This window comes from Physeter macrocephalus, unplaced genomic scaffold (genome assembly GCF_002837175.3).
Source record: "Physeter macrocephalus isolate SW-GA unplaced genomic scaffold, ASM283717v5 random_627, whole genome shotgun sequence".
Classification (NCBI taxonomy): Eukaryota; Metazoa; Chordata; class Mammalia; order Artiodactyla; family Physeteridae; genus Physeter; species Physeter macrocephalus.
Window position 1 is genome coordinate 21,829 of NW_021145798.1, and position 27,217 is coordinate 49,045.

At 54.5% G+C, this 27,217-nt stretch overlaps 3 protein-coding genes across 6 annotated transcripts; all 3 read left to right on the plus strand.

Annotated features, from left to right (window-relative positions):
- Nucleotides 1-586: 586 nt before the first annotated feature.
- RAMP2 (receptor activity modifying protein 2) lies at nucleotides 587-2,440 on the plus strand. 4 transcript variants are annotated; one of them, XM_024130413.2, is made up of 4 exons: nucleotides 587-795; nucleotides 1,233-1,298; nucleotides 1,761-1,872; nucleotides 2,002-2,440. In XM_024130413.2, exons 1-4 carry the CDS (start codon nucleotides 696-698, stop codon nucleotides 2,255-2,257), a joined length of 534 nt encoding a protein of 177 aa, XP_023986181.1. In that variant the 5' UTR covers nucleotides 587-695; the 3' UTR covers nucleotides 2,258-2,440. The 4 variants fall into 4 exon arrangements, with proteins under 4 accessions (XP_023986181.1, XP_028341472.1, XP_028341471.1 ...); XM_028485671.2 differs by having other exon boundaries at nucleotides 671-795; nucleotides 1,215-1,298; XM_028485670.1 differs by having other exon boundaries at nucleotides 681-795; nucleotides 1,185-1,298.
- Nucleotides 2,441-6,672: 4,232 nt separating this feature from the next.
- VPS25 (vacuolar protein sorting 25 homolog) lies at nucleotides 6,673-11,768 on the plus strand. The gene is made up of 6 exons (XM_007102118.2): nucleotides 6,673-6,769; nucleotides 6,984-7,129; nucleotides 8,046-8,099; nucleotides 8,789-8,877; nucleotides 9,648-9,723; nucleotides 11,150-11,768. The coding sequence occupies exons 1-6, from the start codon at nucleotides 6,717-6,719 to the stop codon at nucleotides 11,260-11,262; spliced, it is 531 nt and encodes a 176-aa protein (XP_007102180.1). The 5' UTR covers nucleotides 6,673-6,716; the 3' UTR covers nucleotides 11,263-11,768.
- Nucleotides 11,769-13,007: 1,239 nt separating this feature from the next.
- On the plus strand, nucleotides 13,008-27,023 carry WNK4 (WNK lysine deficient protein kinase 4; the record flags this gene model as incomplete). The annotated part of the gene is made up of 15 exons (XM_028485669.1): nucleotides 13,008-13,619; nucleotides 15,401-15,573; nucleotides 16,393-16,613; nucleotides 16,920-17,077; nucleotides 17,576-17,664; nucleotides 17,938-18,154; nucleotides 19,700-19,964; nucleotides 20,196-20,317; nucleotides 20,541-20,599; nucleotides 20,701-20,818; nucleotides 21,091-21,207; nucleotides 25,116-25,253; nucleotides 26,131-26,185; nucleotides 26,290-26,873; nucleotides 26,963-27,023. Coding segments are annotated over exons 1-15 (2,989 nt in total), but the record flags the coding sequence as incomplete, so codon positions are not given.
- Between the last annotated feature and the right edge of the window lie 194 nt (nucleotides 27,024-27,217).

A 27,217-nucleotide genomic window follows, 5' to 3' on the forward strand; every position in this document is an offset into this window, starting at 1 on the left:
AGGGGGTGCCTCGAAGGCAGGGTATTCGGACTTTGCTTTCCCCTCTACCTCTGTCCCCAGGCCTTCTCCAGACTCCGAAGGTCTGGCTCCCCCTTCTCCTCCTCCTCCTCGATTTTGGCAGGCGGGCTGACATCAGTGGGTGTTCCCAAGGAAAGGGAACTCTGAGCCCAGCTCCACGGGCCCCTTCCCCCACGGCCCCGGACAGCCCCAACCCCCAGCCTTAGAAACGGCAGCGTTCAGAGGCCCTCCGAGCTCCCAAACCCCTCCCTCTTTTCGCTACCCGCCCCCCCCACGCCCCCGCCGCCTCGCGGAGGAAGAGAAGGGGCTGCTAGAGTCCGGGGAGCGGAGGCTCAGAGACCCCGACGAGTCCTGGGCGCCACGCAGCCGAGCCCAGGAAATGGATCCCGGTTCTGGGGTTACGAGGGGAGCTGTCCAGCCCCGCAGGGTGAGCTAGCAGAAAGGGTGAGCCAACGTCGGCCAGGCGGAGGGAGCGGCGGGCGCCAGGGCCGGGTGGGGCAGCGACTCCCCCTCCAGCCCGCCGGCCCCGGGCGTCGCCCCCGCCCCCCACGTGGCCGCAGCCGTCCCAGCCCCTGCGAGGAAGCGGCGCGGCTTCCTGCGGCTTGGGACGGGGATATAGGCGCCCCCGCCCGGGCCCGGCTCAGCGCCGCCGCTCCTCCTCGCCTGTTCGCCGCGCGATGGCCTCGCTCCGGGCGGAGCGCGCTGCCGGCGGCCCGCGGCTCCCCGCGACCGGCGCCGGGCGACCGGCAGCGCTCCGCCTCCTCCTGCTGCTGGGCGGTAAGCGCAGCGCCCCGAGGCCCGGGCGGGAGGCGCGGGAGGCCCTGGAGGGGAGAGGGGCTGGACGGCCAAGACCGGAACGGGCCCCGGGGTGCGGGTGCGGACAGCGCTGCTCTTTGGACGGTCCCTGGCCCCACGGTGAGGGCGCAGCGCGAGCTGCTTCCCACTGGGGAAAAGCTGGCGTGCCCGGGTCCCACAGAGAGGTCTTGGGATGTCTGGAGCTGGCGAGGAGGGAGGGTTTTGGATGTGAGTGGGAATGAATTGGTGCAGCCCCTCTCTTCCGGGCCCTGAGGCATCCTGTGGGGGCCTGGATTGCTTCTCTTTTTCTTCTGAGAGTAGCCCTGACTTCCAAGGGTCTCAGCCCCCAACCCACACACCCCTTCCTCCAGGCTCCAGATCCCCATCATCCCATCTCCCAGCCCCTTTTCTGCCCACAGCTGTCCTGAAGCCCCAGGAGTCCCTGGCTCAACTTCTTCCCACCCCAGACGGCTTAAAGTCAGAAGGTGAGTACCCAGCAGCTGTGGGAGGGTGGCCCAGGGCAAGGAGAAGAGAGGTCAATGGGGAGTGTCCCTTTCTCACAAGCCAGGCCCCAAACCCAATTGGTGCCCCTAAGTTCTGCTCTGTTCTGTCTTGGGGTTCCTTGTGGTCTACCTCTCATCCCACAAAGCCTCCAGCCAGCTCTGAGCTGCCTCACCTCACAGGTGGATTCGAAGATCCCAGAAAAAGTATATGTGGAAGTTCTTGCCAGGCTGGGTAGTGCTGGGCACATGGAAGACATTAAATTTTTCCTGAGCTGAGAGTCTCTCCTCAGCCAGGACTGTCTTGCTTGGGAAGGTTTCTGAGGCTCTCCGGGTAGTTCCCATATTTGAAGACAGGAACAGTGGTTCCTCAATGAAAGTACCTGGACCAGAGGGCTTGGAGGGTGGTGTAGGGGTGTGGTCAATATGCAGCATCTCTGCCCACAGGGAAAACAGTGGAGGAGAAGTATGAGACAAATGTCGTGCGTTGCTGGGCTGATTATAAGGTTCAGATGGACTCTATCGAAAAGGATTGGTGTGACTGGGCCCTCATTAGCAGGTACGGGCAGTGCTGGAGGGCGGCTGGGGCCAGGGCTGGGGCTTGCTCCTTGTGGGCCTTGAATGAGTGTGGGACAGTCCTCTTTTTGGGCCCAACCCTTCCCTCACTCTAGTCCTCTCCTGTCCCCAGGCCTTACAGCATCCTTCGAGACTGCTTGGAAAGGAATGCAGAAGAGTTTGGCCTGGGCTTCCCCAATCCCTGGGCGGAACAGATCATCTTTGAGACTCACCAGATCCACTTTGCCAACTGCTCCCTGGGGCAGCCCCCCTTCTCAGACCCCCCAGAGGATGTGCTCCTGGCCATGATCATAGCCCCCATCTGCCTCATCCCCTTCCTCGTCACCCTTGTGGTGTGGAGGAGTAAAGACAGTGAAGCCCAGACCTAGGGTGGCGTGAGCTCTTCAGCCGCCATCTTACTCCTTTCCTCTGCAGGTCTCTCCCCTCCCCTCCCTACTTTCTTCTCTCACTCCTACCCCAACTGCAGATCCTTAGATCGGTGGAAAATGGAAGCTGGGTGGGGTCAAGGCTCAAGTTCTGTAATCTTCAAAATAAAACTTTTTTTTTGTACACTGTTCCCCTCCCCATCCCAGTGGGGCCTGTGTCCTTCCCAGAGTTTCTGCCATTCCCACAGGCCCTCCGTTCTGAGCAGCAGAGCTGGAAGAATCTGGATAGGCCCACTGTTTTGTTCACTTACCTGCCCCCCACCACCCCTTCCCCCACCCGAAGGCCACACCCCTATACTTCCTTCTCCCAAGGCCAGGCCTTTCCTGCGTCTATCCAAACCCAGCTCCAGGAAACGTGCAGGAAGAGACTCCCTTCCGGTCTGGAGAGCAGCCGGGGAGGTGAGGGGGGTGGCATGAGGGAGGACTCTTTGCTGTGGCTCTTGCAAGAAGGAAGGGGGTGCCACCCAGGAGCCCTGAATTTTCCCTTTCCTCATGCCTCAGTTTCCTCCCAGGGCCTGGGAATAGGAGCTCTGATCTGACCAACAGGAGTCCATCCCTAAGGACCTCAGGATTGAGGGCGGAGGCAGTAGGGGTTTCCTCTACTAGACTTGCCACAGGGCTTCCCCTCCAGGTCCTTGGCCCTCATCCTACATTGTCCTGGACCCTGGGTGGGTGTGGCCTACAGCCTGGCCACACACTGCCCCCTGGTGTCCACTAAAGCTAACAACCAGAAGATGGACGTGGCCTGGAAGAAGCTCAAAACTGAACCCTGTGGTCAGAGACCTGTCATCCCCATAGCAACCACTAGTTCTTCACTGGATGCTTCTGTTAGCTTCTTGAGCCATACTTATGCTCCCTTTCCCACTTCTTAGGGATATACCTAGCGACCCACCATCTCTGTATATGGACACTCCTATATGTTCCCTGGATGGTGAGGCCCAGTTCTCTCCATGGAAACTTCCTCTCCAGTGGTCCCTGGGACATACCTGCCAGGTCATCAAAAACGTCTAGAGAATAACTTGGTTCTTCAAAAAGACACTTGTTTATTCCTTGTGGCACCTGGCACCTCTTTAGGAACTCTCCTTCCCTCGTTGAAATGTAAGCCTCCCTGAGTACATGCATAGCCACTTCCTGGGACATGCCTGTCTATTCCACAGATATATACCTATATGCTTCTAGAACATATCTGTTTATTCTCTGAGACACACTTCTCCTCTCAGGACACATCTGTCTCTCTAGAGACATACCTATTCCCTAGGACAATTAGCATTTTCACCAGGGAGAAATCTTTGCTCTATTTCCGTGAATGCATCTGTCTTCTCCAAGGATATATCTATGCTCTTTTTGACCCATATTTGCCTTCATGCATTTTACTAATATACATCAAAGGCATGTTGGTGTAAGACACTGTATATTGCATATTGTGTTGGGAAGATAAGTTAGATAAGGCTTGGTTTCTGCTTTCAATGGCTTTCATCTAGTAGGGGAGCCGACATGTACACAAATAAACAAAAACAGAGGAGTGTGTGATGAGAGTCATGCAAGGGGTGCAAGCCAAATGTTTTCTGAGTGCAAAGGAAGGAGGGGCCCATTTAGCTAAGGTGCAATCACAGGAGGTGAGATCACAGGAGGGTGATTGTGGAGTTGGCACCTGACTAGGCCTTAGATGGAGTACATTCCCCTATGGGAGAGAGTCGAAAGGGAGGTGAATTAGAAAATTATTGCAATAATCCAGGTTTGAGAGAACAAGGGCATGGACCAAAGGAGTGGTGAACGTGGAAATGGAAAATAATTTAAAAGTAGGGAACTTCCCTGGTGGCGCAGTGGTTAAGAATACACCTGCCAATGCGGGGGACACGGGTTCTAGCCCTGGTCCGGGAAGATCCCACATGCCGTGGAGCAACTAAGCCCGTGCGCCACGACTACTGAGCCTGCGCTCTAGAGCCCGCGTGCCACAACTACTGAAGCCCATGCGCCTAGAGCCCGTGCTCCGCAACAAGAGAAGCCACCTCAATGAGAAGGCCGTGCACCGCAACAAAGAGTAGCCCCCAGTCGCCGCAACTAGAGAAAGTCCATGTGTGGCAACAAAGACCCGACGCAGCCAAAAATAAAATATAAATAAATTAATTAATTAAACAAAAAAGAAGTGAGCAGAAAAAAAAAAGCAATTAAAAAAATAAAAATTGGGCTTCCCTGGTGGCGCAGTGGTTGGGAGTCCGCCTGCCGATGCAGGGGACACAGGTTTGTGCCCCGGTCCGGGGATATCCCACATGGCATGGAGCGGCTAGGCCCGTGAGCCATGGCCGCTGAGCCTATGCGTCCGGAGCCTGTGCTCCGCAATGGGAGAGGCCACAACAGTGAGAGGCCCGCGTAACGCAAAAAAAATAAATAAAATAAAAATAAAAATTAGGAAAGGTTATTAAAAATAGGGGAGGGATTTGGATATGAAGGTGAAGTAGAGGAGAGGTTAGAGCTGACTCTGGCTTTGAACCTGGGTGCCGTTAGCAAGAGAAGCTGGCCTGAAGAAAATGGTGTATAATATGAATAACAATGGAACAAGCTGTTATGTACCATAGAGAGTTAGAAATGGGAGGGGTGGTGCTGCTGCTAATGCTAGAAAAGGGTTGGAGCTAGAAATATAGGGTTGAGTCCCCTGCACAGAAATGCCATGTGAAGCCATGAAAGGGATGAGAGTTCCCAGAGAGAAGGTGTACTGAAGAAGGCTAAGGTCCTCTAGGAAACACCCACATGTAAACAATGAGGACAGAAAAAGACAAAGGGAAAGATCAAAGAGATAGCAGAACAAGGATAAAGCAGTGCCATGGAAGCGAAGGAGATGGTACCCTTTGAGAGAACTTTTTTTTTTTTGATGTGGACCATTTTTAAAGTTTATTGAATTTGTCACAATACTGCTTCTGTTTTATGTTTTGGTTTTCTGGCCACGAGGCATGTGGGATCTTAGCTCCCCAACCAGGAATCGAACCCGCACCCCCTGCACTGGAAGGCGAAGTACCAACCACTGGACCGCCAGGGAAGTCCCAAGAGAACATTATCTATTGAATGGTTCATTCATTCATTCATTCAACAAATATTTGTTGGGCACTTCTGTGGACCAGGAACTGTACACAGTGAAGGATGGACTTTGGTGGGGGAGATGTTAGAGATCAGACAGGAAATTGAGAGGGTGGTAGAGTCAAGGAAACTACATATTTTCCAGTAGGGATGATGTCAGCATGTTTGTAGACAAGAGGAGCCAGGGAAAAGGGAAAGAGGGAATATGATACACAGAGAGGTCCTGGAGGAAACTGGAAAGGAGAGGCAATCAGCTGCCAAAGGGTTGACCTTGTGAAGGAAGAGTGATACTTCTTCCTTTGAGTCCAAAAGGAAGGAGTAAAAGTGAGAGAAATTTTTGAGAGATGAATCCAGTGTGATGACAGGAAAGATTAAGAGGTTCACATGCATGGCCTCAATCTCATAAAAATAGAAGGGAAGGGCATTCTGCAGAGATGGAGGAGATGGGAACAGGTGGAATGGCATGATGAGTGTGGAAAAGTTTGAAGAGTTACCTTGAGGGATGTGACAGGGAGCCAATAAAAGACAAAGCATCACTGGGCTGCACTGATTGCCCGGCAATGAGGTCAGTCAGGGAATCTGGGGTTCAGTCAGCAGGTTCTGGTGAATTTTTTTTTTTTTTTCAGTAATACTCCTGGGCCCAGGCATGAAAAAAAGAAGATGGGGGTGGGGTGGGGTGATGGGCAGGGATCAACGACTCTGGTTTGGAAACTGAGCAGCAGGTAGGCAGGCAAGGGGACAGAATTGAGTAGTCTAGGCTGGGGAAGGAGTCAGATAAGACCAAAAGGGGTCCAGGGACTTGAGGCTAGAAAGGTGAGGACGTGGGAGAGGTGAGAGAGAGGTGGCTGTGCTCAAATACGGCAGCTCTGAATAATGGAAGCAGAGCCATTTCCAGCGATAAAAGCTACAAATGAGCTCCTGGGGAATGATGGAGTCGAAGGACACAGGAATTGAGGGCAACTGCGAGGGACTGAAGTTAAATGACACAAATGTTAATATTAAAAGAAGTCTAGTATAGTGGAAACAAGCCTAGGCTGGGTTCTGGAGACCTGGGTTCTACTTGCAATTCTACTAACTGTGCCCACTTTGGGGGAGTGACTGCCCTTCTCTGGAGTGGAATCAGAAGACTTCTCAGGGCCCTTTCTGCTCCAGACGGTAAGGATTTGGGGATAATAGCAAGGGAAGGGTTGACGAGGACGATCCCTCCCGTTGAGCCGCCCCTCTCCCCAGAGGAGCCCGGAACCTTTCTGCTGTGCTTTCTGCCCGGACGTGCCGGAGAGGAGACCGGAAGTCCTTTGCCGGCGGGTTCCGGGTTTCCTGGGCTACTACGATGGCGATGAGTTTCGAGTGGCCGTGGCAGTATCGCTTCCCTCCCTTCTTTACGTGAGGCTCAGACCCCGAGAAGCCCCGCTGGGCCTCCCTCCCCTCCCTCGGACCCCGGGCTCAGCACTGATGCTTCAAATGGGGAGGGGGAGAACGGATCCGGTCGCCGCCACCCTCAGTCCCTCACTTTCTCCCCCGAACGCGCCTCTGGCAAGTGCTGCCGCTCGCCCTCTCACTTCCTCTAATTCTGCGTCCCACCCGCTTCACCCGGCAGGTTGCAGCCGAACGTGGACACTCGGCAGAAGCAGCTGGCCGCCTGGTGCTCGCTAGTCCTGTCCTTCTGTCGCCTGCACAAACAGTCCAGCATGACGGTGATGGAAGCTCAGGAGAGCCCGCTCTTCAACAACGTGAAGCTACAGCGTATCCTCCCTCAGGCTCTTCCACACCCCACAGACATGCACTTCCACACTTTCCCACATGCCCAGACTTCACACTCCTCTTCATCCACAGAAGGCAGGTTCCCACCCCAACTGGCCTTGGGAAAGAGCCAGACTGTGTAGCTGACATCCATTTTACCTCCAACTCCAACCCAAATGTAGCACCAAGCCCTCTTGTCCGCGGCAGTGATGAGTACCCAGGTGTCATTCAGATCTTAGAATTTCTGCCCTGAAGCCAAGTACCAAGTTTTTCAACCTGAGCCTTTTTGACTCGTTGAAACTTTTGTCCTCTGTATGAGGCTCAAACTCTGGCATTACCTTTAGTAATTTTCTCTGCCTACTCTCCTTGTCCCAGGAAGTAAGGGTTGTTTTCTTTTTTTTTTTTTTTTTTGCGGTACGCGGGACTCTCACTGTTGTGACCTCTCCTCTCCCGTTGCGGAGCACAGACTCCGGACGCGCAGGCTCAGCGGCCATGGCTCACGGGCCCAGCCGCTCCGCGGCATGTGGGATCTCCCCGGACCGGGGCACGAACCCGTGTCCCCCTGCATCGGCAGGCGGACTCTCAACCACTGCGCCACCGGGGAAGCCCGGGTTGTTTTCTTTTGCTGCCTAATTCATCCCTAAAATATCTAGAGAATGGCTGGAGGAAGGAGAGAGGACAGAGGGTGAGAAATGATAGTACCTTTCATTCTCTAAAGCTCTTCCTTTTAATTACACTAGTTTCTCTTTACCTTCCTCCCCCCAATATGCAGAAAATGCCAGTTTATATCTGTTGGGGTATTGCACATCTATGTGTGTAGGTGGGAGAAGAAGGGTAGTTTGTAGCATGAGCCTGGCTCTGAGAAATTTTATCCCACCGAGTTCATTCCATTAATACCATTCCCTTAACCTTAAACCAGGGAAGCTGCCTGTGGAATCGATCCAGGTTGTATTAGAGGAGCTGAGGAAGAAAGGTGGGTTCAATTCCCCAGATTCCTTATTTTTCATCCTAGTTGGGTTTTCCTGAGGGCAGATTAGCACAAGTCTTTTTTTTTTTACTTCCGTGGCTTTTTTAAAAATAATTAATTAATTAATTTTTACTTTTGGCTGCATTGACTCTTTGTTGCTGCGCGGGGGCTTTCTCTAGTTGTGGCGAGCGGGGGCTACTCTTCGTTGCGGTGTGCGGGCTTCTCATTGCGGTGGCTTCTCTTGTTGTAGAGCACGGGCTCTAGGTGCGCGGGCTTCAGTGGTTGTAGCTCGCGGGCTTTGTTGCTCCGCGGCATGTGGGATCTTCCCGGACCAGGGCTTGAACCCGTGTCCCCTGCGTTGGCAGGCGGATTCTCAACCACTGTGCCACCAGGGAAGCCCCCGCAAGTCTTTTCAGAACTTTTTTTTTTCTCTCTCCTGGCTTGGAGCCCAGAGTGTTCTGTACAATAGCTCAATTCCCTGGGTTCTTTTCCCCCATTGGTATACAAAATTGAAATCTCTCCATCTGTGCCCCAAGACCTGAAGAGGAGAATGGATGCCTTGCAGATAGTAATAGTAAAACAATTCTTGAATTTCTCTTTCTGAAAGCTGAGTCTCTTACACTCTCTTCCACCTTGGTTTTTGCCTCATTGTCTCTTCTTAGAACATGGTGCTTTCATAAGTATCTGTTTTGCAGGGAACCTCGAGTGGTTGGATAAGAACAAGTCTAGCTTCCTGATCATGTGGCGGAGGCCAGAAGAATGGGGGAAGCTCATCTATCAGTGGGTGAGACTATTCTGACGCAGTGACCCATGGCAAAGGAAAATGACTCTGTGCTCAGCAGATGCCTGGTGTTTTCAGATCCAGACTGAGCAGAGTGGGAGGGGGCAGAAAGAGGAAGTGTAGGTCTTCCAGGCAAGCCTCTTTCAATGACTCAATTTCCCTGGCTGGAAAGAACTTTCCTTTTTTTTGCCTGTAGGAGGCCAGAGGCTATGTGAGGCCATGTTTGGAGAATGCAGTACTGGAAACCACGAGTACTATTGTTGGCTGGAGCCTCTGGCCACAGGAGATAAATGGGGAAAGGAAGGGAAAAAAACACAAAAACCTGGAGCCCCTCCCCCACTACATCCTTATGGGGCTGTCCACAATATAAATGAGACTTTCTAAACAGTGTGGGTGCGGGGACAGACTCTCTCCCCTGCATTCCCTGTCACCACCAGCCCTAAACATTCCCAAGGGAGAGAGGAGGGGAGGAAGCATCAACAACCCAAATATAACAAACACACACCACCCATTCTTGAACAGGAAAACAACCAGAATGAGAGGTCACTCCTCAGACACGTGAAGGCCTGTGGTTTAGTGGTTCCGAGCGTGTGTGTACATGTATAAATATAGCACCTGTAGGGTTTGTGGGTTTTAGGCCACTCCTCTGCTGAGGTGACAGTTCTCGTTTGGGAACAAGTATCATTCCTGGGTCAGAGAGGTGGAGCTGGTGAGTTTACCTTCTCCCAGGAAATTCCTGGTTCTTATTCAGTCCCTGTTTTCTGTGTCCATAGGTTTCCAGGAGTGGCCAGAACAACTCCGTGTTCACCTTGTACGAACTGACCAATGGGGAAGACACCGAGGATGAGGGTAATGCTTTTCCCTTTCTCCTCAGTTTTGTTACCTGAATCCTCCTCCGTCTAATTTTTGTTTACTTGACATTCAGATTTCCCATTTTTCTGCCTCTAAATTCCAAATAGGAAATAATACAAAGGTTCTTAACCCATGTCCAAGATTTCCATAAACCACCTGAATTCACATGCAAAGAACCCACAGATTTTGTTTGTGGGGGCGTATGTGCATTTTTCTCGGCATAGAGTCCATATTATAAGATTTTGAAGGGCATCTGTGACCCATGAAAAGTTAAGAATTATTGGTAGAAATGCTGAATGAGGAACTAGGGCAGGAGATTAAGCCTGAAATTTCATTCCTTGCTGACTCAGGCTTTCTTTCACCCTTTATTCTTATAGAGGGCTCAAGATCTGTGGGTGTCAGCTGAAGGGATTGGGCCAACACCCCCATCCCCACCGCCTGCCCATTAGAATACTATGGTTTCTGGCCAGACAATGATTTGTATACTGTTTGAGTTTTACATAGTGTAAATACTCTTTCAGCTCTTTTATCTCTGACTTCATATTCTGATCCCCAGGATCACCAAAAGTACCAATCTGAGCTGGGGGAAAAGGGGCACCACCCCTTTCTGCTAGGCCTGGCTGCCCCAACAGAGTTTACAGCTCTTGGCTTCCCCCCCCCCCCGCCCCGCCCCCGCTTTCCCGCAGGCCTCTGCTTGCTACTCCCACCATCATGCCATGACTTCAGTGCTGCAGCCTTGCCCAGCCCACCACTCAGGCCAGGCAAAGCTGGAGGCTTCCTCAGAAAGCAAGCTCCCTGACTCAAGAGCTGGGCCCCCGCAGGGGGTGAGGTGTGCAAGCCTGTCAGGGCTTGCCTCCTGCCTCGCACATCTCCCTGCAGTATCTTGCCATATCTCCAGATACTCAGCTGGCCCTTGGCTCCCAGCCTTGTTCCTTTTCACTAGGAAAGGGCAGATATCTGTGCTGGACCTTAACAGTCTCCTGGCCAGAGGCATGGCTATACCTCTTTGTGTTAGAACAGGTCCTCCCAATGGGTACAGATGCAGTTAGGGTCAGCGTACAGTGACAAGGGACTTGACTTCCCTACACTTGATTGTCAGGGCTCCTTCTTTGTGGCCCACAAGCAAACGGTGTTACTCTTGTATATCAGACACTAGTGGGCAGGGGAGTTAGTGCGAGGGTGCGTGTGGGTTGAGTCTGACAGAAGAAACAGGAAGGGGGAATAAGCATGAACTCTCATTTCATGTTGACTCAGGCTTTCTTCCACTCCTTACTCCTAAGGAATACCCAGGAAGGGTGGGTGGGGGCAGCTGTAGCAGTACAGCTGGCCTGGAAAGTTCTCAGTTTCCAGCTGGACTGCTCTTCTCAGAGGCCTTGAGCCCCAAAGGAGCTGTGTCCCTGACTACCCATCTCTCCCTGTCCAGAGTTCCACGGGCTGGATGAGGCAACCCTACTGCGGGCTCTGCAGGCCCTACAGCAGGAGCACAAGGCCGAGATCATCACTGTCAGCGATGGCCGAGGTGTCAAGTTCTTCTAGCAGAAACCTGTCTCCCTTTACTTCTTACCTCCCACCCTTCCAGGGCTTTCAAAGGGAGACAGACCAAGTGTCCCCACAGACTGGATCCGTGACTCCACCAGACTCCAAAGGGCTGCAGTCCAGGGGTGGGTTTCCAACTTATCCCATGTGTCTGTCCCTGGGATAGGGTGAGGCTGAGGTGCCAGGGAGAAAAGATGTGCTGCTCCCTGCCTCACCTCCTCTCGTGAGCTGGGGTCTGTAAACCTAAACACAGACTTCATTTGTGTCACACACGTAAGTACATACACACATGCACCTGCACAAGCTTCTGTTTCTTCCCCCTCCCACCCCTTTAGCTGCTGCTGCCTCCTCTCTCATGCTGCTGGTGCTGGATCTTTCCTAGGGGGTGGGCAAAGCCCTGGCTGCAGGCAGCCTTTCAGGCAATGTGAAGATAGGAGGCCCAGGAAGGGGCCTGGCAGTGAGAGGTGGGGCCGGACACTGATTTATGATATTAAAAAGCTTAACCCTACTGCCTGCTGCTGAGGTTATTACTGGAGTGGGCAAAGGGAGGGCTGTGAAGTGTTAACCCCCTGAGTGAATCCCAGCCTAGGAGAGGGGAGAGAAGGCCTATGGCCTTTGAAAAGGTCCTCTCGTGCTGGCGGGCTCCAGTGAGCCTGTGGTTTTACATCTGCTGGGTGGGCTGTGTGGGGGAGTGCCGATGGCACACTGCTTGGAGACAGACTGCTTTCTGTCTCCAAAATGGAGTAGCTTAATGACTTCCCCCTCCCTCACCACCTCCCCGTGTAAGTCCTGAACTACTCTGAAGCCCCTCCCTCCATCCATCTGCTCTGGATGGGGTAGTTGAGGCCAAGGGGAGCTGAGGGGGAGTAAACCGGATATGGACTTAGGTTTATTAGAAACTTTGGCAAACCGAGGGGGAGGAAGGAGAGCCCACATAGCAAAAACAGCCACTCTGGCCAGGATGCGGTCAAGGTGGGGAGGTGGAGAGGATGGGTGACCTGGTCCTTGGTTTGGGGGAGGGGCTGGCTTTGGGGTGCACACACCCATCCCTGTGCAGCCCGGAGGGACTGGGGACTGCGACGTCGGAGAAAACCAGATCTTTCCATTGACCTCTGTATTGTCGGCCTGGGGCCATTCCGGACGATTAGGAGGGGGTGGCGCTACCTTATCTGGGTCGTGCAGGCTGGTGGTAGCCTCCTCCTCACCACCCCCCTTTCTAGGGCCGGGGAGCCGCGGTCACTTTTCATCTCCCTGTCCCAGTACCGTGCTCCCCCAGACAGGTTTGCGCACTCGTAGTGCGGGAGGACACACCGCCGCCTCGCACCCGGCTCCGGCTTCGGAATGAGACTGAGGGCGGGTGCTCCGGGAGGCCAGGGGGAGGAGGGCCAGCGGCCGGGGGCGGGGCGGTGGCCGAGGTGAGGGGCTGCGCCACCGGCTCCACTGCGCTCGCGGCTCCGAGGGGGCGGCTGGGGGGGGGAGGATAGGGCGTGGCGGGGGCGTGGCTGCGGGGCAGGCGACCCTGGGCTGGGGCCCCCCGCGCCCCCGGCTCCACGGCGCCCGCGCCTCCGGGGGGGCGGCTGGGGGGGGAGGATAGGGCGTGGCGGGGGCGTGGCTGCGGGGCAGGCGACCCTGGGCTGGGGCCCCAGTAGCTCAGCCGGAGCGCTGCGCACCCAGCCAGTTCTTCTGTCAGGCCGCCTCCTCTCCAGCCGCCCAGCTTACCGCCCTGCGGCGCCCGGCCCTTCCTCATGCTGGCACCCCCGGCCCCAGAGACCGAGGTCTCCATGTCCCAGGCGGAGGCCGACCTGGCCCTGCGGCCCGCGCCGCCTCTCGCCGCGGCGGGGCCGCCCCGCCTCGGGCCCCCTCGCCGGGCGCGCCGCTTCTCCGGGAAGGCTGAGCCTCGGCCGCGCTCCTCCCGTCTCAGCCGCCGCAGCTCAGTCGACTTGGGGCTGCTGAGCTCTTGGTCCCAGCCAACCTCACCGGTTCCGGAGCCTCCTGCTCCTCCGGACTCCGCTGGTTCCGGCCCCGCAATGAGTCCACCGCCTAGCTCTGAAGAGCCCACTGAGGGCACGTGGACCGCCGGGGCCCCGGTGAAGGCCTCAGACTCCGAGCGTCCGGAACTCGCGGGCTCCGCAGGAGGGTCGGGGTCCCGGGAACCGCCGAGGATCACCGAGGCGGCGGCCCGGGAGCGGCGGCGGGAGCAGGAGGAAAAGGAGGACACGGAGACTCAGGCTGTGGCAACGTCCCCGGACGGCCGATACCTCAAGTTTGACATCGAGATTGGACGTGGCTCGTTCAAGACGGTGTATCGAGGGCTGGACACCGACACCACGGTGGAGGTGGCCTGGTGTGAGCTGCAGGTGCGGCTGGGAGCCCCCTCGGTGACGCCACGGGATGGGACCCTTTGGAGGTCTTGGGATGGGAGACCCAGGGGACAGCAGCAAGAGGGATGTATTTTTCCAGTCAAATATCCAGACACTCTTGTCCCCCTTGTTCTGATGATCCATGGACCTGGCTGATTCCGGGCTGCAGAAGGAGAAACTGAGGCAGGTGGTGTATGGTGGCTCCCCTATGGATTTAGCCATTCTCACTTTACGCGCTCTATACTCAACCCTGAGAGGTGGAAAATAGGATGGGAAATTGGGTAGGGAGCCAGTTCAGGCCTGAGGGGTGGTTGGCCTCACCCCTTTCCTGTAGTGGTTACCTACTATCTCTTCCCTTCCTCTCCCTTCCCCGTAAGTCCTGAGACCCTCAGTGTGACCCTGACCCTCCTGCTCCCTCACCCTGGATCTTTGCAGGTTAGGAGGCTGGAATGATGGAGGCCAGCAGCTGAGGCAGGGTCCTCTCCATTTCCAGATGATTTAGGGCTATTGTGGCAGGACGGGGCCCTCCCACGCCCCTTCTGAAGCAGTCAGACTTCTGGACTTCTCCACAGCTGGGGGAGGGGAGACAGGGAGCTCCAGCCCTGGACTGAGTCCAGTCCTGCTCCTCATCCCGCTGCCTACCTGAGCTCTCCTTTCTCAGATCCAAAGGTGCTGAACCCCATAGGCTTTAGGGGTATGCTGGTTTGAAGGACCTTCTTCCCATAGGGGAAGAACCCAGTTAAGTCTGAGCTAGCAGCTTTGGATTCAGACTGGGGGGACAGGGCTTGGGGGAAGGGTCCTCCCCTCCAGCCCTGGCACTGGGCTTGCCCCTTGCGCCTGCCAGTGCCGCGCCCCAGGCTCTAAGCCAGGCAAGGCAAGGCGGCCAAACTGGGGTGGGGGGGGTGGAGGAGGGAGATGGAGGAGGGAGATGGGGGAGGCGAGACAGCCATGGGGCAGGGGGCAGTCTCCTGGCACCTGGTCCTGGATCCTTTGTCTCTTTCTCTGTACCTCCCTCTGCAGCCCTCCTGCCTCCTGCCTGGATCTAGCAGTTCCCAGTTTCTGAGGCCAATCCCCTTGCCGGCCCCAATTCTCTGCCTGCCGTCTGCCTGCTGCCCGCCTGCTGCCTGCCCGCTGCCAGCCCCTGGGCGTCCCCTCCCACCCCACGGCCGGCCTGGGCGGCTACACTGGGGTGGGGGGGGGGGTGGAGGAGGGAGATGGAGGAGGGAGATGGGGGAGGCGAGACAGCCATGGGGCAGGGGGCAGTCTCCTGGCACCTGGTCCTGGATCCTTTGTCTCTTTCTCTGTACCTCCCTCTGCAGCCCTCCTGCCTCCTGCCTGGATCTAGCAGTTCCCAGTTTCTGAGGCCAATCCCCTTGCCGGCCCCAATTCTCTGCCTGCCGTCTGCCTGCTGCCCGCCTGCTGCCTGCCCGCTGCCAGCCCCTGGGCGTCCCCTCCCACCCCATGGCCGGCCTGGGCGGCTACAAAGGCGCTATTGACTTCAGGGCTCCTGGACAGGGCTGCATAAAAGCGCTTGTGTCCAGGAGGGGGTCCAGGGGGCGGCCCCAGGCCCATGGTGGGTGTGTCCTTGGAGCAGCCCAGGGGGGCACACCGGGAATTAGGGATCTACAATCGGTGGACAAATGATCCCACCCACCCAGCCCCATCTGTTGGCTCCTACCCTCACTTCTCCCTCAGCCCTGCCCCATGTGCTCCCATCCCCCCTCTCCGTGGGGGTCCTGGGCCTGATGTGACTGTGACCCCCACCCCCTACCCCACAGACTCGGAAACTGTCTCGAACGGAGCGGCAGCGATTCTCGGAGGAGGTGGAGATGCTCAAGGGGCTGCAGCACCCCAACATCGTCCGCTTCTACGACTCGTGGAAGTCGGTGCTGAGGGGCCAGGTTTGCATCGTGCTGGTCACCGAACTCATGACCTCGGGCACGCTCAAGACGTGAGCTCTGCGCCTGGTGGTGGGAGTTGGTGGGAGGACTGGTGGTGGGAGGTCTCCACTGCTTCTGGAGGAGCCCAGCCTCCTCAAACGCTACACGCAGGTCCAAAACCAGGCTCACTATCTCTCATCCTCCTCTCTTGAGCGTCTGGAGGCCTCAGCTGCCCCCTAAGGAGTCTTCCCCCACGCTGCCTCTCTCCTCTGCAAGCTATCCTATCTTCCTGCAGCCTGCAGAGATCTGGCACTGTCACTTCTCTCCTTAAAACCCTTTCGAGTTTTCCCACTGCCCTCAGGATAAAGTCCACACTCTCTAAGGACTGCTCACAAAGTCCTTATAGGATCCAGCCTGCGTTCCAGACAAACCAAATTCCCAGCAGCTCCTCGCACCCTGCCCCATCACTTGCTGTCTCCGTGCCTTTGAGCACGGGTGTCCCTTCTGTCTGGAAAGTCTTCATCCCTTCCCATTTTCACCCTTGAACGCCTACTCATCCTTCAAGACTCAACATGAAAGTTATTTCCTCTCTGAAGCCCTCCCCCACGCCCGGGGCAGTTAGTTATCCCTTCTGGCGCTCCCACAGCACCTTGGGGGCGGCCCTGTCTGTGCATTTACCGCCCGACCCCCGTTTTGTAACCTCCTGTCTATCTACCACACGCCCCGACTGCGTTTCTGCTTGAGGACTGGCGTGGATCTAGGCTAGGAGAGGCTGGCAAAAGATGCGTAGGCGGGGGAGTGGGTGGGGCTACGGGGAACTTCCCAGTGGTGGTCTCCCTCCCCAGCCTATGTGTCCCCCACCAAGACCGTGGCTATGCGCCCTCTCCTAGATACCTGAGGCGGTTCCGCGAGATGAAGCCTCGAGTCCTTCAGCGCTGGAGCCGCCAAATCCTCCGGGGGCTCCATTTCCTACACTCCCGGGTACCCCCCATCCTGCACCGGGATCTCAAGTGTGACAACGTCTTTATCACGGGCCCTACAGGCTCCGTTAAGATTGGGGACCTGGGCCTGGCCACGCTCAAACGCGCCTCCTTCGCCAAGAGCGTCATCGGTGAGTCCCTCCTGGGGGGTCCTTGCCATTCTTGCCTTCCCCATGTCAGGAGAGAGCCTGGGGACGCCCTCCCCCTAGCAGTGTCTTTCGGGATCCACGGAGGTAGAAGACCACAGGGAAGATGGGGAGACCTATGGCATTCCCTCTTCCCCACACCCCTTCCCCAACCCCCCACCCTCACACACAGAGGACGGGGAGGGGTCGGTCACTTGCACTCCAGAACTGCCTAGCCTCTTGTACGCTCAAGGGGAGGGACGAAGCCATAAAGGAGGCACTGCAGCCTGACACCTGCTGTGGATCCTGCAGGGACCCCGGAGTTCATGGCCCCGGAGATGTACGAGGAAAAATACGATGAGGCCGTGGACGTGTACGCGTTTGGCATGTGCATGCTGGAGATGGCTACCTCGGAGTACCCTTACTCTGAGTGCCAGAATGCCGCGCAAATCTACCGCAAGGTCACTTCGGTGAGAGGGGGCAGGGAGGAGAGGGAATTACAGGTCCCCTTTACACTTTTCCTGCTCCAGCCACCCCGCGGTCAGTGCCCTTTCCCTTAATGAAAACAGGCTGGACGTAAAGACGCCCTGGTGAACACTGAAGGATATTGGATGCACACAAGGCTCCTCCAATACAAGCTATTTAGAATAATGTCGTGTGTAGCGCTCCCTAGAGCTTACAAACGATTTCACATCCAATCGATGTGAAATCCTTCCTGCTGCCCCGCGGGGTGCGCAGGGCAAATGTTCTGCCCTGCGTTTTACAAATGAGGACACTGGCTCAGCGAGAGACTTGTTCAAGGTCACACAGTTGATACGTGGGGGGACTGGGATTTGAAATCACATCTCCTAGTAGCAGTCGCGGTGCTTTTGCGTCTGCACGCCCTGCTGCCTCGGGCAGGGGCGGGTGTGTCAAGCAGAGAGCTGGGGCGCAGAGGGCGGGAGGCCTCATGCAACCCCATTCCTCAGGGCACAAAGCCGAACAGCTTCTACAAGGTGAAGATGCCCGAGGTGAAGGAGATTATTGAAGGCTGCATCCGCACGGATAAGAACGAGAGGTGGGTGGAGGGGGCAGGATGGGGGTGGGGGCGGTTGGGGGGCGGGCGGGGGTGGGGCTCGGCTCACGGTGGCGCCGCCCTCAGGTTCACCATCCAGGACCTTCTGGCTCACGCCTTCTTCCGCGAGGAGCGCGGCGTCCACGTGGAGCTGGCGGAGGAGGACGACGGAGAGAAGCCGGACCTGGGGGGGGGGGGGGGGGGGGGGGGGGGGGGGGGGGGGGGGGGGGGGGGGGGGGGGCGGTGGGGCTCGGCTCACGGTGGCGCCGCCCTCAGGTTCACCATCCAGGACCTTCTGGCTCACGCCTTCTTCCGCGAGGAGCGCGGCGTCCACGTGGAGCTGGCGGAGGAGGACGACGGAGAGAAGCCGGACCTCAAGCTCTGGCTGCGCATGGAGGACGCGCGGAGAGGGGGGCGCCGCCGGGACAACCAGGCCATTGAGTTCTTGTTCCAGCTGGGCCGGGACGCAGCCGAGGAGGTGGCGCAGGAGATGGTGAGCGGAGGACAGACTGCCTGCCCTGCGGCTGGGCATATGAGGGGAGTTTGGACGGTCGACTGGAGGGGCCAGTGCCTCGCTGGAGGGGTGCCTGGTTGATGGGAGGGGGGCTCAACCCAGCCCTCTCGGCATCTCCCGCAAGGGTCATCCCGCAGCTCCGGCCTTAACGCACCCCACCCGCATGCACACCTAGTGTTCTCCACAAGTTAGAGATTTCATTTTCCAGCCTTGGGTCCTTCCACCTCCCTGTTTTACTTCCTGCTGATCCGGTTTTCCTGAAATGCCCTTCTCGCCAGCTTATCTGTTTTTCCCTTTTTCATCCCCCATCCCCCCCATGTCTTTTTCTCGATCTTCCTTCATGCTCAGACCCATCCATTTCAGAAAGCCTGTCCCCTCTAGAGTCAAAATTAAATGCTTTTTTCCCACTTCAGCAGGTGCTCCATTACTGGAGGGGCCCCCATTGGTCTTGTTTTATACCAGAGACATTCCTGTCTCTCTCTTCCACTAGACTATAAAGTCCTGGGGGCAGGGACTGTGTGTATTGGTTTTTCTATTCCTGACGGTGCTTAGCACGTGGTGGGAGCTTGTTAATCACCCACATCTGTACACAGCTTAGAGCCCTTTCCCATGCATTTGATGGCTGTTACCAACCCTGCATGGAGTGACTTTATCCCAATTTATTGATGAGGAAATAAAAGCCCAGAGAGGTTGAATATCTTGTACAAGGTCCCAAGCAAGTAAATGGCAGAACTGACTCAGGTGGTTCAGATTTTAGGTCAGATCACCCTGCCCCACCGCCTTTACATGCCCAGCAAAGCTTGTTATTGAAATGAATAAGGACATGATGAACAGAAGCTGGTGGACCAGGAGAGGCATATATGGGAGACAGAAGATGTGGGGCTGGTCTTGGAAGGCCTGAAGGGGGAAGGGAAAGAGTATGAAATTCTTGATAGAAAAGTGCAGTTGAAAGGGTGGGAATCATCTCTTGGTGGGTCTGGGTCAGGAACCTGAGAATGTGTTTGAAATATGGCATAGGAGCGGGTCTCCGAAGCATAGCTCAAACCTGACCGGAGATCGGATCCTGATCCATTACATACAGAGGTTCTTGATCTTGACACTACTGACATCTTTGTTTGGGAGACTGTACTGTGCATTGTAGGATATTGGGAAGAATCCCTAACATCTACTCAGTAGATGCCAGCGGTACCTACCCCTAAGCTGTGACAACTAAAAATGTCTCCAGATACTGCCAAGTGTCCCCCCAGCCCCCAAGAACAATTGACTTACTGTGTAACCATGAACTGGTCACTTAGTTTACTTATTTCTAAAATGGGGCTGATAAGACCTACCTCAGAAGGTTGCTGGAAGGATTTAATGTTGATAATGTGAAGAGCTGCCAGTTAATGGACACAGTGGGTAATCAATAAATGTTGTTTCCCTTTCTTCCATGTCCTGGAGGCCTCAAGAAGGTGTCATGATGGGTCTTTGTTGGGGGAGGGGGAATCTCATCTCAAACTGTGTTCTTCACCCTCCCAACTCCAGGTGGCCCTGGGCTTAGTGTGCGAAGCTGATTACCAGCCAGTGGCCCGTGCAGTGCGTGAACGGGTTGCTGCCATCCAGCGAAAGCGTGAGAAGCTGCGCAAAGCTAAGGAGTTGGAGGCCTTCCCCCCAGCGCCAGGGCCCCTACCAGCAGCTGTCCCCATGACTCCTGCTCCCTCCAGTGTCTTCCCCCCTGAACCCGAAGAGCCAGAGGCAGACCAGCACCAGCCCTTCCTCTTCCGCCATGCCAGCTACTCATCTACCACCTGTAAGTCACCTCTGACCTTGGGACCCAGGTCCCAGAACCCTTGACCTCTGCCCCCTACCCAGAAGTTCAAGGCAACAGCATTGTCACTTACCCGGCCTACCACATCTAGCCATAGCTCCTCCTGGGAAAGAACTCTGCCACAGCTCCAGGCCCCTCCTTGCTCAGGCAGCCTCCCTCCTTGGCCACCACTCCCCTTTATTTCCACTTTTTGATCCCCTCCCTCCCCACCAGCGGATTGCGAGACTGATGGCTACCTCAGCTCCTCCGGCTTCCTGGATTCCTCAGACCCTGCCCTTCAGCCCCCTAGGGGCGTGCCATCCAGCCCCGCTGAGTCCCATCTCTGCCTGCCCTCGGTGAGAGGGGGTCACATGGGGGGCTCCAAGCCATTCCAATCCTATAACCTATCTCCCATCCTGTAAATCCCAAACCCCTGACATGGCCCCATGTCCCTGGAAATCCACCCCTCTTGTCCCCTTCTTAATTCCCTCTGCCGAGTACCCCAGCACCCTTGACACCATCTCCCTGGAGTCCAACAGTTATCCTCCCCTGACCTCATGAACCCATATCCTATTTCAGGCTTTTGCCCTATCCATTCCACGTTCTGGCCCTGGCAATGACTTTTCCCCTGGAGACAGGTAAGTTCTGGTCTGAGTTGGGGTGTTAGGGTGAAATATATGGAGCTCTGGGCTCCCAGTGTCCACTCTGACACTCCTGTCTTCTTTTCCTTTTTTTCCAGCTATGCCTCAGATGCAGCATCAGGCCTTAGTGACATGGGAGAAGGGATGGAACAGATGAGGAGACCCCCAGGGAAAAACCTCCGGCGCAGACCCCGATCCCGGCTTCGGGTCACAAGTGTAAGGAAGGGGCACAGGTGTTGGGGAATAAGCTACAGGGCCTGGAGGGAACTGTCAGAGGGATAGGGGAAGTTAGCCAGAAAAGGGGAGAAGCAGTGTGCTACTGGTACCCAAGAGTCAGCCAGTCATGTTTTTAATACAAGACTATGGGGGCAGAATCTGCCTCTCTCCAGTTCCAATCTGGCCACTGTCATTTGGTTGGAGTAGGGTGGGGACACGTGATGAAGACAGAGAGCTTGACCTCCTCCCTCTGCTGACTTTTGACTCTGAAGGTCTCAGACCAGAATGACAGAGTCGTTGAGTGCCAGCTACAGACGCACAACAGCAAGATGGTGACCTTCCGATTTGATCTGGATGGGGACAGCCCGGAAGAGATTGCAGCTGCCATGGTGAGGGGGAGAGAGATGAAGACAGAGTCTTTGGATCTGGGACAAGAGTCTACTTCCTGATGTCCCCTGTTGCTGAACTCCCCCCCCCAACCCCATCCAACAGCAAGGGTTTTAAAGCTGGTTGGCCCTCAGCACAGTGACACTGAAGACATCTCTGTCCTTGTTTTGGGGGAGGTTTCTGTTCATCCAGTGAGGTTTGGATCCTCAGCTGGAGCAATTTGAGACTAACATAGGGTATACATAAGTGCAGTGAAGTGCACGCTATACACGTGATACTGTGGCTGTAAGTAAAGGATGGGTTGGGGGCAGCAGGGGAAGAGGTAGGACTTACGTGAGGTCTTGACAGATGGGCCAGAATGGCAGTGAAGAGTGGAAAGGGCATGTCCGGTGGAGGTACGGCAAAGGAAAGGCATGGATATAGGGAGTGACTTGAAATATGGGGCTAGGAGGGCTTCATGAGGAGACTTTGTCATTGGAAGGGTTCCTATAGGAAGCAACAAGGTCCTACTGTATAGCACAGAGAACTATATTCAATGTCCTGTAATAAACCATAATGGAAAAGAATATGAAAAAAAATGTGTATATATGTATAACTGAATCACTTTGCTGTACAGCAAAAATTAACACAACATTGTAAATCAACTATACTTCAATTTTTAAAAAATCCAAAAAGAAAAGCGTCCCTGTAGGAGAGTTGTGGAAGTGAGGTTGAGCCCAGATCATAGACAGTCTTAAGAGTTAGAGTGTAACATGGTGAGAATAGGTTTTAAGAAGACTGTTCTGCTGTGCGATGTGGGAGAGGGTTGGGGGTAGGGAATCCAGTTGGCAGGTGGATACAAGAAGCCGGATGTGGTCCAAGGAGAGAATGGATTATGGGGGAGGAGGAAGAAAAGGGGTGAATCTGAGGGTCATTTTGGGAAAATAAATTACTCTGTAATCCAGTAATCTATTGACATGGTACAGTGTACATAGTAGATGGTCAATAAATATTTGCTGAGTTGATATGAGAGGGAGTTAGGGAGAGGGGATATCAAGGGCGAGTTGTAGCTTAGAGGAACTAATGGCAATAGGCCATCAAAGGAGAGAGGAAGTTAGAAAATGCAAGTAGGCTTGTTTTTTTCTTAGGGATCATGATGAGCTTGAATGACAGAGAGACAGGCAAGATAAGATCCTCTATAGGAGAGAATACAGGTCAGGGCTGGAGAGAGCGGTGGATCTGGGAGTCTCAGCCGAGTTGAGCGTGAGAGAAGGTGGGCCTGCAAAGCCTGAGGCATAGAGGTTTGTCTTAGTGGATACCCCCAGTTGTGGAATGGGGGGTGGGGGTGGGGATAGGCCATCGAAGGACAGAGATGGAGCCTGAGAGGTAGGAGGAGCTCCGGAAGATGTTACTAAAAACTGAGTAAGGAGATGGTTTCAAGGAGGCCTAGGGTGAAGCCTGAGGCAAGACCACACTGGCTTTTGTCAGGAGGAGGTCTTTGTGGGAGACCAGTTTCAGTGGAGTGGGGGCAGTGGATGCCAGCCTCTGGGATGAAAGAGGGAAGGGAATGGAAGAAACGTCAGACTTCAGGAACTCTCTCTAAAGCTCCTCCTCCATCATGTCATTCAGCTTGTGTCGGGGACAAAGATAAACTATCACCTGGCGTGCAGGCTTATCAACTTCTGTCAAGCCACTCAACCCTTCAGGAATCTTTCCTCCAGCCACAATGCTTTCTGAATGGTCCTCTGAAGAGGCTTGGGTGCCTTTCAGCTTCTGGCTCCATATCCTCGGGGGTCTTGCCCTGGGAGCTTTCTCTACTGGGCTTTCAAGCCCCACTCAGATCCCACAAAGCCAAAGGGACCCTGACCCTGAACCCAGGGTCCATTGCCCTCTTTTCTCTCCTTCCCAGCCCACCCTCCACTCCTCTGCAGCAGAATTCTCCTGAGACTTAGATCTCCTCTTGTTGCTTTTTTGCCCCCAAATCTGTAGAGGCTACCTGTGGTTACAGAGTAACGTCCAAACTCTGGATCACGGCCTTTAAAATTCACAGCACTCTCAGCTATACTCCAGTCTTCGCTATTTTGTGAATGTGCTGTGCCCTTTTTAAATGTGCTGTGAATGTGCTGTGCCCTTTCCTGCCTCAGAACAGCATGGAACAGAGGAAAGGGTGGACTTTCACATAAGACCTGAGTTCAAACTTCAGCTCTGTTATCTACTAACTTGGCAAGCTTGGGCAAGTTTCTTAAACTCTCTGAACTTCATCAGTAAAACGCAGGGGATAATACTTATTTTGCAAGGGTGTTCTGATGTAATATATAATTTATGAGAAGTGATACAGCATGTACAAGAAGTGAAATGATGATAAAAGTATGGGAAGTGTCCACACGTGGTAGGTCCTCAGTAAAGGGATGCTTTTCTTACTCATCCTTCAAGCTTCAGCTGTGGAGCCATCCCAGCTTCCCCCTATTCCCTGAGGTGGTATGAACTGCTTTCTTCTTGGAATGGAATTTTTAAAAATTGTGTGAAAAAACGCATAACATAAAATGTACCATCTTAACCATTTTCTTCAAGTATACAGTTCAGTAGTGTTAAGTATATTCACACTGTTGGGCAACAGATCTCTGGAACCTTTTTATCTTGCAAATCTGAATCTCTACCCATTAAACAGCAGGTTTCCCTTTCCCCTTCCGGGAGTAGCATTTTTATCTCTACACCAATCAAAAACGCCTTACCTGCCATGGGCTGACTTGCAGTCTATTGAGTTATGTATGTGTGTGTCTCTTCCACTAGATTTGGGGCTTCCTCAGGACCAGGACCTTGTTTCATACTTCCCTGTTCCCTCAAAGAACCTAGCAAATGCCTGGCACATAGTATGTGCTCAGTAAGCATTTGCAGACTTGAATGATACATTTACCATTTATTGCCTTATTTTTACTTAAATTTGTGGGGCTGTGTGTGTATGTGGATCTGTGGGGCATACTTTATAAGCCCTATGAGAGGAGAAATTGTGTCCAAAAGCATGTGAGGCAACAGTGTAAAGAACTCAGACTTTGGCTTTAGACAGGTCTGGGTGCAAATCCCCTGATCTTGGGCAGACTGAACTTCACCTCGTTGAGCATTGGTTAGCATAACTCTAAAGTGGCGGTGTTAATGTAGACCTCAGAAAGCTGTTGTTGGTGTTAAATGTGATAAGATATGTAAAGATCTGGTATATACATGCACGCTGTGAATGTTACCTCATTTTCTCTAAGCTGTATTTCTCCTTACGCCCCACAGTGCCTGGCACACAATGGGTGCTTTTACTAAATACTTTTTTTAGGTTGGCGGTGAGCACAAGCAGTGGGGTGAAGGCTTGGTTTTTTGTTTGTTTTCGTTTTTGTTTTTGCGGTACGCGGGCCTCTCACTGTTGTGGCCTCTCCCTGCGGAGCACAGGCTCCGGACGCGCAGCCTCAGCGGCCACGGCTCACGGGCCCAGCCGCTCTGCGGCATGTGGGATCCTCCCGGACCGGGGCGCGAACCCGTGTCCCCCGCATCGGCAGGCGGACTCTTAACCACTGTGCCACTAGGGAAGCCCTGAAGGGTTGGTTTTTAAAGACGGAGGCCGGGAGAGAGGGATGAGTGGAATAACCGAGCCCTCCTTCCCCTTCCTACTGACTCTCACCAGGTGTATAACGAGTTCATTCTGCCCTCGGAGCGAGCTGGATTCCTGAACCGGATTCGGGAGATTATCCAGCGAGTGGAGACCCTGTTGAAGAGATGGGATCCTCCCGGACCGGGGCACGAACCCGTGTCCCCCGCATCGGCAGGCGGACTCTTAACCACTGTGCCACTAGGGAAGCCCTGAAGGGTTGGTTTTTAAAGACGGAGGCCGGGAGAGAGGGATGAGTGGAATAACCGAGCCCTCCTTCCCCTTCCTACTGACTCTCACCAGGTGTATAACGAGTTCATTCTGCCCTCGGAGCGAGCTGGATTCCTGAACCGGATTCGGGAGATTATCCAGCGAGTGGAGACCCTGTTGAAGAGAGATACTGGCCCTGTGGAGGCTGCTGAAGACCCCCTGCGCCCCCAGGTCAGACCCCTCTGGGAACCTCCAGGGGGAAGGGACTCTGCTCCAGGTTTCATTACTCTCTGCCCTTACCAGTCCCCTTGGATCTAACTTGTCTTCATCTCTGGGACCCCAAAACAATAGCTCTTCCCCCATTTGAAATCTGATGAAAGCCACAGACTCTTGTTCTAGAAAAATGTGTTCAATGCATACTTTTAACTCATTCTTTTGAAACAATTTCAGACTTACAGAGGGGACTTCTCTGGTGGTCCGGTGGTTAAGACTCCACACTTCCAATGCAGGGGGCACGGGTTTGATCCCTGGTTGGGGAACTAAGATTCCCACATGCCTTGCGGTGCGGCCAAAAATAAATAAATAGAATTTCGGACTTACAGAGAAGTTGCAAAAATTGAACAAAGAATTCCTAGATGCTCTGCCTAGATTTGCCAGTTGTGTTTTGCCACATGAGCTTTACCATTCTCTCTCCTCTCTCCCCTATCTGTGTGTGTGCATGCATTTTTGGGGGGAACCATTTAAGTAAGTTGCAGACATCATACCCCTTTACCAGTACATATTTCTCAAATACAGTTTTTAAAAAATATTTATTTATTTCTTTATTTGGCTGCACCAGTCTTAGTTGTGGCACACGGGATCTTCGTTGTAGCATGCAGGATCTTTAGTTGCGGCATGCGGGATCCTAGTTGCGGCATGCGGGATCTAGTTCCCTGACCAGGGATCAAACCTGGGCCCCCTTCATTGGGAGCGTGGAATCTTAACCACCGGCCCACCAGGGAAGTCCCTCAAATACACTTTTGAATCCCTTGAAACTCGTCTGTGGACTCCTAGAGGTTCATGAGTCCTAAGACTCAGCTCTTCCCACTGTGACATTTCTCTCTCTCAGGAGGAGCCAGCACCATTGCCTGCCCTCCCAGGGTACCCCCCAGACCCATCCAGTGGTATGTACTACATTCTGTCCCTACTCATCTCGACCCCTGGGGTTGCTCCTGGGAAGGGCATAGGGAATGGAGGACTGGAATCTCAACATCCGCTCCCTGCCCAGCAGAGTTCCAGAGCAGCACCCTAGAGCAGGGGAGCTGGGCAGCCTTCTCCACCTCCCCATCCTCTCCTGGAACCCCCTCATCTCCTGGAAACCCCTTTTCTCCTGGATCCCCTGCTTTCCCAAGTCCCATCTTCCCCATCACTTCTCCCCCATGTCATCCCAGCTCCTCCTCATTCTCTCCAGTTTCTCCCCAGGTCTCCTCAAATCTCTCTCCACACCCCCCCAGCTCCCCACTTCCATTCTCCCCCAGTGCATCCCAGTTTCCAGTCCCATCTGCTCAGTTTCCATTGAATTCTCTGCTCCCCAGCTGTTCCCAGGTTACTCTTGCTCCTCCCTCCTTTCCCCCCTGTCCCTCTGCTTCTCCCCTGCCCTCCACCACAGCAGCCCCCCTGCTCTCTCTGGCTAGTGCGTTCTCACTGGCTGTGATGACTGTGGCTCAGTCCCTGCTGTCCCCCTCCCCTGGGCTCCTTTCCCAGTCTCCTCCAGCTCCTCCTGGTCCCCTACCCAGCCTGCCCCCTCCAGCTCCCCTTGCTCCTTGTGGCCAGGAGAGGCCTTCACCTCTGACAGCTGAGATGGAGAGTGAGGTGAGTAGGAACCAAGAGGGATGATTGCGGGGTGTGTGTGTGGGGTCCATTCTGGATCATTTCTCTACTCATGGATCCACACTTTTTAGGCCTCTCCAAATCTTGGTTGGCCACTCCTGGGTGAAGCCAGACTGGCTCCCATCTCTGAAGGTGAGGCCTCTGACCACTGACCTTCCCCTGCCCATTATCCTCAGTCACTTTTTTTTTAAATAAATAAATAAATTTGTTTATTTATTTATTTATTTATGGCTGCGTTGGGTCTTTGTTGCTGCGCGTGGGCTTTTCTCTAGTTGCGTCGGCCGGGGGCTACTCTTCGTTATGGCGGCCGGGCTTCTCCTTGGGGT

What these genes read in the sequence shown, in the direction of transcription:
- RAMP2 (XM_007102119.4), top strand. Translation starts at nt 1,052, where the DNA reads ATGAATTGGTGCAGCCCCTCTCTTCCGGGCCCTGAGGCATCCTGTGGG. An exon ending in AGACGGCTTAAAGTCAGAAG is followed by an intron (nt 1,299 to 1,760) that starts GTGAGTACCCAG and finishes CTCTGCCCACAG; the next exon opens with GGAAAACAGTGGAGGAGAAG. An exon ending in GACTGGGCCCTCATTAGCAG is followed by an intron (nt 1,873 to 2,001) that starts GTACGGGCAGTG and finishes TCCTGTCCCCAG; the next exon opens with GCCTTACAGCATCCTTCGAG.
- VPS25 (XM_007102118.2), top strand. Translation starts at nt 6,717, where the DNA reads ATGGCGATGAGTTTCGAGTGGCCGTGGCAGTATCGCTTCCCTCCCTTC. An exon ending in GGAAGCTCATCTATCAGTGG is followed by an intron (nt 8,878 to 9,647) that starts GTGAGACTATTC and finishes CTGTGTCCATAG; the next exon opens with GTTTCCAGGAGTGGCCAGAA. An exon ending in GGAAGACACCGAGGATGAGG is followed by an intron (nt 9,724 to 11,149) that starts GTAATGCTTTTC and finishes CTCCCTGTCCAG; the next exon opens with AGTTCCACGGGCTGGATGAG.